We start from the raw sequence: 9,041 nt of genomic DNA on the forward strand, positions 1-9,041 counted from the left end.
ATAGATGAAAAGAAAAATCCTTTAAATTTTTGACCCATAATGAATGACCATGAGCTCCTCTCATGACTTAAGAATATCAAATTTCTTAGCATTGAAGATGATCTAAAATGTTAAATAGAGAGACTGAAAATAAATAAAAAATATAGAGACCAAAATCAAATTTTACAACTATAATAACCAAAATTATGTTTAATTCCTTACTGAAATAGGATGAATTAAATTTCATTCCGTCTTATTTCACTTCTATCTCTTTCAATCAAAAACTTCTCAAGTGCAATTTATTTTACGGAATTTTTTTCTTTTTTCTTTTTGTTTCAAAAAAGCAGTATATGGCCAGTATGATAAACGAGCTCATCACATGGAGTTGCAGTGTTCTGTACAACCCATTAACTAAAGAACTTGGAGAATTAACCTTTTGGACTTTGATTCATATAGAAGCTTAGCATACTGAATTAATTTGTTACTTTTTCTTATTCTTTTCGTTGAACCAATTTCAATTAAGAAATATAATATATGGAGAGTTGAGAATCATTATTTAGATTATAAAATTGTAACTCCAAGGCATCATTAGACATTAATTAGTTGATTTTCAAAAGATATGTAGCAGATCATATATATATGTATACATGTTAACAATTCTTAGGGCCTTCCCTCAAATTTAATTACCCCTCTTTTACACGAAGATTCAAGTAAAATTGAGTTGCTGTCACATAAAGAATATAGAAAAATTAAATAAATAAAACGGGTTGAAATGGCATTATATAATGTACTCTGAACAGCAAAAGTTGAAATGCAGGTGCCCTACGCGAATTATTGCAAACAATCCAATGTCTATAATTCATTTTTAATGCTCTCGTGAATTTTTAGCATTTAAACAATTAGCATCACACTTTTCCTTAAATGGTAATATATCACGACACAGTCACTCGATCACGATAACATCACGACATACAACATGTATTTGTAGTGGGACCTTTTACTTTTATCAAGCCGTGTATTGAGTCAAATGACAAACAATCCAATGAGTGTAATTCATTCCTGATGCTCTCGTGAGTTTTTCCTTCACTACAATCAGCATATATAGCCCTTCCTTAAAATAATTAATCCAATATGATATCACACACATGTTAATATTCATAAATATAACTTATAATTAAGCAGTCTGATATATTTATAATGCTGAAGGCTACGTAATCACCTAATCCTAACACTTCATAGAGGTTTGTCAACAAAACACACTAGATAGAGTTAGTTAGACATATAACATTAATATATTAAACTGTGTAGAACTTCAAGTGATACTAAGTATAGTCAAACAGTAAAGATTATCTTTAATTTTGGTACATTTAACTTAGTTTTTTTTTAATATAAAGTGATGAGTATAAAGTGATAAATTGAGTATAAAAATATGTACTAGTTACATTTATTCTACATATCGACATGATAGTCTCTTTCATCACCAGGATAAAAAAAAGTCTCAAATCTAAGCTGATAATTTGATTTGAGTGCACGTAATTTCGGGCAGGTCTCCTTCAAATCCAACAACTAAAGATCATGCATACTATTTTATAGATAGAAAAATAAGAAAAACAGAAATAGATGTCTCCGTAAGATTTGAGATAATCCATATTGATTTATTTTTCCTTTTTCAAAAGAAAAGTTGGTATACATTGTTATTTTTAACCCCTAACTTATGAGTTTGGCTCTTTGGTGGCAGATCAATGGATATGATTAATCATCTCAAGTTCTGATCTTTTGGATGATCAGTTGTGTAATTAATCTTTAACTTAGGACTTAGACACTTAGTCACTTCAAGCTACTCTTCCATCTTTAAAGATGTGTTTTGTGTAGAGCCTAAATAGGCCATATGCAAAAGAATGTTCATAATGGTTTTCAAAATCTGAGTATTGTTTTTACTCAATTCCCTGTCATTTTTAACTTTTAAACCGTCATTATATCTTCACTAATACACGAGTGAAGTATAAAAAATATTTTTTGTAAACTACTATTGAAAAATATGTTGGAGTATAATACATAGATCGATGGGGGCAAATCAAATCTAATTTAAGGTTAATGTGCAAACACTTGCTTTAAATATCGGAATTGTTGTCCTCATCAATTTATTCACTGTTCAAGTGTTGGAGCATCTTCCCCCAACAACAATTTTTCTAACAAATGCAACAAGAAGAGTTTTTTCGTGCTCATTTCTTTTGTATTCTCCAACATCTTAGCCTTTGTTTGCTACTGCGGCACATTTTGAAATTGTAGTAGAAATCCATGTTGACATGAAATCTACATATTATAGCTTCTTTGTGTTCACGTTGATATTCTTTTAACCAATATTAATAGGTTAATCGTTAATTTATTAGTATTTATTGAAGATGGACATAGAATTTGGGACCGTCCTTATCACTTTGATCTTTAACTCTTTTACCTTAGCCATCAAACCAACCAACCCCTATAGTGACTCTTTGGAGTACATATTTAGCGCATAAGGAGTGATAAACACTATAAGAATAAAATCACTAGTCACCAACAAGTTGTTTGTCGGGTGACTAATTATTTGAAAGATTGGATATTAGCTAAGGACCTTGGTAAGAACTATGTAGCCTATTTAAAGGCATATTTTATATTAACGTTTTAAATAAATAATTTGAATTATGTTTAAGTAAACTAACTATATACCAATGAGATTAAGCTACATTTTAATATTTAAAACCACATTTTAGAACATTTGATTATATTCCTTCAAAAAAAAAAACAGAACATTTGATTATATCTAATATCATATTTTATTCTAGTTTATTATAACACATTTAAATATGTGAAAATTTAATATAGACTAATATGCCTAAATCACAAAAGAGTTTAACAAATTTATAATTTAATATAAAATACACAATCTAATCTAGTATAATAATAATAACAACAACAAATATTATCTAAATTTGTTCAAATAGGCCTACACTAGTATTAGAAAACCTTTTTAGTCATAGTTCTTAAGTCGTTTGTCTTGCCACATGACTTAACAAATGATGCGGTGATAATTTAAAAAAAATTCAAATTTTGTCAGGTTGGATTCTAGATTACCCAACTTAATGTTGATAAAAAAGTAAAACAAATACTTAATTAAAGTTTTTTTCATATAAAATTACTTAATTTTATGGTTCTATTTAAACAATTTTTTGAAGTATTATATTATTTCAGACTCCACCACAATCTCAAATGAAAAATGTCGTGAAAACCTTTTTAGTCATAGTTCTTAAGTCGTTTGTCTTGCCACATGACTTAACAAATGATGCGGTGGTAATTTAAAAAAAATTCAAATTTTGTCAGGTTGGATTCTAGATTACCCAACTTAATGTTGATAAAAAAGTAAAACAAATACTTAATTAAAGTTTTTTTCATATAAAATTACTTAATTTTATGGTTCTATTTAAACAATTTTTTGAAGTATTATATTATTTCAGACTCCACCACAATCTCAAATGAAAAATGTCGTCTGGGCATGGAAAGTGTCAAAGAACATGGTGTACATAACTGGGACGCTATATATTTTTATACAAGGAAATTAACACCTTAGCTTCGGCTGCAAATTCAGACGAAGGTTATGAGCAATAAAATAATTACTTGTAATGTCTAGGAAACTGCAGTCATACTGACGAAACATTAAACAATGACACATATATTAATAAAAAAAATTAAATTGATATTTAAATTTTATAAAAAAAAATATTATTTGTTGAATGGAAAAATAATATATGAAAAAATATAATGGATACTTCAGCCCTTTTTTTTTTAACTAAAGATACTTCAACTCTTTTGATCATATTTTTTTTGACAAGTCCGATTTTCAAGTAGCATTTGAACTTATATTTTAAAACTTATCTTTTTTTTTGTGTGACAATTTTATCTTTATTATCTTAATTGAAAAAAATTAATACAAAATAATTTTTTTTTTGTTATTTTATATTTTATCAGCTAGTTCAATCATTAGCTTAATCAAACAGTATAAATTACAATTTAACTGCTTATACACTATCACCTAGTTTATTCGATATATGTTATAAGATGATCCGCTATATTATACTCTATAGAACTTATGTAGTTGTTCACTATTTTTTAAGCAACAAAACCATAATATAAGAGACAAAATGATATATAAAATTATGTTAACCACTGGGTTTGTGATTCTTGCGATTCTTAAGCCTTAATCTCCGTTCTCGATCTGCTTAATTACTTCAGACAATAATATAATTAGTTCTAACATAATAATAATAATAACACCATGTAAATTAAGTGAAGGTGAAGGCAAAATTGCAGAAATTCAAAACAAGCAAGCGGGTCTTATCCCCAGCATATTATCCACAAAAGAAAAAGATGAAACAATGACAAATGTATATTTTGACTATATTTAAATCAAAAAAGTATATGGTACTCCTTTAAATAAACCAAAAGAGAAAGGGTAAATCAGTACTTCAACATAATTATCCTCCAATATAAACTAGCATGAACCAAAACTATACACTCACTCTCTCATAATATTTCTATCCACCACCTGCTCCTTTAATCACACAAAAATGTTCACTCCATCTCTTCAAATTTTCTCGCTAAAGTCATCATCATCATCTTCAAATTTAACCTCAATGAAACTCAAAAGAATTATCCACACCCTCTTAGTTTCACACTTGTGTAGAATAATTCGTGCCCTATCCAAAGTCAAAGATTTTATAGTTGAGATTCTTAAAGACGACAACAACTTCACTTATTACCCTTCTTCTCACAAAAAACGTAACAACATAAGAAAGAAGATCATTTTAGGTTCCTTTAGGCTTCATTATAATTGGTGTTCTTCAAAATCTTCTCATGTTTTGCCGGTTCCGGAACGAGTTTATGAAGGTTTGTTTGATACTTCAGAGCAGCAAAAAAGTGAGGATTGTCCTGACTCACATCTTGCAGGATATTTACAGTGGCTTGAGGAGAAGAAGATTCAAGAGGGTACAAAAGAGAAAGAAATTATTAATGAGAATATTGATATGTTAGCTGAAATGTTTATTGCTAATTGTCATGAAAAGTTCAAGTTGGAAAAACAAGAATCTGATAGGAAGTATCAAGAAATGCTTGCTAGAAGCATTTAAACAATTAAGAGATGTAATTTTATTTTATTTCTGTAATTTTCTTTAGTAACATCACTACTTGATCAGTTGTAGGTTTGTAGTTTGTGCATTTTCCCACAATCAAATTCAGTTTGGTATAATTAGTTGGGAAAAATCATCTTTAGGAGTGTATTGGAATATTGGTGGATTTTATTTATGGTCATATATATTTGCCTTTTACTTTCTTATTCAAATTTAAACACTTTTCAAATAATGAAATGGGGTATCAACTCTGAAGAATTGTGTACTTGGTGGTATAGAGAATTGTGCAAATTCTTCATATTTGTAGGATTTATTTTTGATGAAAAGTGTAGTTCAAAATTAAGTTGATCTAACTCACTTTATCATTCTAATTATGCAAAATCCACATACTTATCATCTTAGTTTTAAATTGCAGTCCATGGCTGCAATTTCAACTGCATAAATTGGTTGCATTTTCTCGCAACATAAAACTTTGGATCATAATCACTAATATACGTCTCATGTATATTTGATAAATAAAAATGTATACGAATAAATTGGTATTCTCAAATAATTTTGATTATTATATTATGGTCAAAATTAACTCTCTTGCTTGATAAAATGATGTGTGTCTTTGTTAAGTCTAAGCCAAGATTTGGTTGTTTATGTGTGTATATATATCTAATTAAGAAGTTCTTCACATTCAAAGCCATATACAAAAATATACGGCGCCTTGTCTTCTGGACAATAAAATATAGCCATATGTTAGTTGACAAGAACATCTTATCCATTGTTAAATATTTTTGGTTCTACTCTCTTGTTTCTTAGTCCATGTGTGCTTACCGCCAAATGGAATGAAAAAGAAATATCAGGCTTCTAGTTCATGTCTCCAAAATAACTCTTTTGTTTAGTAGAATACCAGGCTCCTATTTTCCTCAGTGGCCCCACATATCTCGTCCTATCGATGCTTGTAATTCTATTTGATGTGTCGGATACTAAATGTGGTACCTCTTCGGAAGAGATTCGAACTATAGTTCACAGTGTTGTAGAGATTTGTCACAATTCGAACCATAACTCGCAAATGTTGTAGAATTTGTCGATCAAAGTTAGTCGTGTCATTCCCTATTTTTTCCCTATTTGAAACTTTTCAATTTTTGTGTGTATATTCTAATTTGTTTTCTTGGGGAGTACGTATATTTAACCTTTTGAAGCTTCTAATTTCCTACCGTATCTCTTGTTGATTGCATATAATATATGTTCAGTTATAGAGCACATGTCAATTGTATATAGCATGATTTTGCAGAAGGTTAACTCAATTTGTTAACCATTTTTGTTTTTATCTGTCTGTAGTAAAAAGTGGACTCAGTCTATACCCAACTCACCTGCTCCAATCCATCCCCCCCTTTTATTTCTTTTTTCATTTTATTTTATTTTCTCTTTTTTACATTATGCAAATATTTGATGACATTTCACAAAGAAATTTGAGAAATTGTTAGAAAGGTACAGAATATGCTACCATAGTAGGTGGAACGTACATTAAAAATTAAGAATCTTAACCTCAACTCTCAAATATTCATATAGCAATAATAATAGTATAAGAAACAATGATGGTCCCCATTAGGTAGGTATAGTACATGGATCAAGATGCATGGACTCTCACACTACAAGACAGCTAGACATTGTTTTGAGAAAGGCAAAGATAATTATATAGCGCGATAGATCCAACATCTAGTAATTTTCAAAACACAAAATTAATCATGTTTACATAATTCATTAAGCTTGTCAACTACGTTTTCAATCTCTATATGTGTACAAACTCATGATTATCCTTTTTCAATCTTATTGATTGTGTTCTATTTTGCTTGATTTTAATATCCTTCATCCGTTCGCTAAAAAAAATATACTTGTCCGTTTTAAAATGAATGTTGTTCAGTATTTTTACACACATATTAAAAAATACAGTTATTTAAAAGCCAAAAATGGTTATTTTACCGAATTATACTTACTATCAACTAGTTTGTTTTACACTAAAGTAAAATAATGCTTGGAAAATAATGCATATAGAAATAGTTAATATTGTTTTGGAAACTAAAAATGACATTTATTTTAAAACATTTTTTTAAAGTAACATTTTAAGTTAAACCAAAAAAAAAAAAAAAGTAACATTTTAAGTAAAAAGATAAAATTAAAATAGAAATCATACGTGCTTAAGAGGAGCACATGTAAATGACAAGAGCACAAGTCAATGATATCATGTGATGATGCACTTATACAAATCAAAGTTGTCTTTAGACTAATTGGGATATTAATTAGTTTTGGTTACTTTCCCATGTCAAATTGGTGACAAATCATTGCAGTATATAGATGCTTTCGTTGGTACATTGGCCATGAATCACTTATAAACCAGCTGCATCCCAAAATAGTTTGAATGCTCCAATTATTAAGCTAAAAAAGTTTGATTTTTGTTTTAATTCTCAAGTGGGTTTTTAAAATCCAGAAAGATAAACTTAATTTCTATAGTAGTTAACATCAAGGGGTTAATAATTGTTCTTATAGGATAGTGGACTAGAAGTCTATGATTATTTTTGGTCAATAGTATACAGGACTCCTGTCTAATTTATGTTGGATCTTTAAGAACTTTGTAAGCAACTAATAATTAAACAAATGTGAAAAACTATAATTAAGAAAATTAACTAATAAGTATCCAAATATTTGTCTATTCAGCCATGTTATGTTTCCACTGTCTTAGGACCATCCAAATAATGACTAAATATGAATCCAAATTGCTGTCAAGGAATCTCAACTATTTGCAGGGGAAAATACATAAATAGGAAGCTAGCACATCTTTCACGTCATAGCAAGTTTTTTATTTTTAAGTTTTAAATAGTAATGATAGGTTTAGTTTATGTTACACAATTAAAAAAATGGTGCACTAGTACTCAAATTGCCAATTGTCACCACGACACTATTTTGCTACATTACCTCCATCATTTTGGATATGGATCATTGCGGCCAACAATACATGCTTTCACGCATTCAACACATTACTGATTGTTAGATCGAGGTGCCTCGATTCGAGGCCTATCACCTAAAGTGCTTTGCCGTCTCGTATATCAGAGTTATAACCTTTGATTGTTTTTGTATCAATAAACAGATTAATTAACACCTAAGTGGTACAATAGCTAGGTTAATTGTCACATTTTTTTCTTTCTAATTTACTAAGTAGATGTAGAGGAACAAAGACCAGTCAAGAATCCGTTGCACATACAGTACAATGTTCTTGAGACAGTAAAAAGAAAGAAAATAGCTAAGGGAATCAATTCTCAAGTTTTCCTTTATTCCAAAACTGACCTTTAGCCACTTTATTGTTATAGAGAGAAATGGAAGCTTTAATATACCCAATTTTGGTGCCTTTGGTCTCCTTGTTACCAGATAGAAACTGCCTTTAATTAATCATAAAAGTGAAATTGGTTGGGAATTTATTCCCTAGGACTAGGATAGGATGGGATAAAATTGATGAGGTGGCTCTAAAACTGCTTCTACTTTCAATACCTTACTTCACAGGCTACTTCTTGGACCACTAACCAAAAACAGCCCAATTAGTACTTCCAAGTTGGGTCTATATTGTGGAGCATATTTTTGTGGTGTTTCACAATAGTGTTATGAGATTAAAACTCTTCAAAAAAACTGTTATGACTCACTAATAATTTTAGTCTGAAATTGAACTGTGGTTGTGTACTTTGGGGTACAACTAACTTTCTATCATGCAAGCATAACTTCTTTTCTTTGTGACCTGAAATTAAATTTCTCATTAAGTTTCTCCTCAATTTTTGAGTTATTTAAATTTGAAAAACACCCAAGCCAATATCACAATAATGCCCCTACAGATACAGAACAATTGGCACAGAAATATGAGGTCTAAAA

At 29.4% G+C, this 9,041-nt stretch overlaps 1 protein-coding gene across 1 annotated transcript; it reads left to right on the forward strand.

Annotated features, from left to right (window-relative positions):
* The first annotated feature begins 4,526 nt into the window (after window positions 1–4,526).
* On the forward strand, window positions 4,527–5,336 carry LOC146909911 (cotton fiber protein). The gene has a single exon (XM_085726074.1). It carries the CDS (start codon window positions 4,581–4,583, stop codon window positions 5,136–5,138), a length of 558 nt encoding a protein of 185 aa, XP_085582200.1. The 5' UTR covers window positions 4,527–4,580; the 3' UTR covers window positions 5,139–5,336.
* The last annotated feature ends 3,705 nt before the right edge of the window (window positions 5,337–9,041 follow it).

Source organism: Medicago sativa, chromosome 7 (genome assembly GCF_051527215.1).
Source record: "Medicago sativa cultivar Bolivia chromosome 7, Bolivia_mono, whole genome shotgun sequence".
Classification (NCBI taxonomy): Eukaryota; Viridiplantae; Streptophyta; class Magnoliopsida; order Fabales; family Fabaceae; genus Medicago; species Medicago sativa.

Excerpts from the sequence above, each read along its gene's own strand:
- LOC146909911 (XM_085726074.1), top strand. The coding sequence starts at position 4,581 with ATGTTCACTCCATCTCTTCAAATTTTCTCGCTAAAGTCATCATCATCA.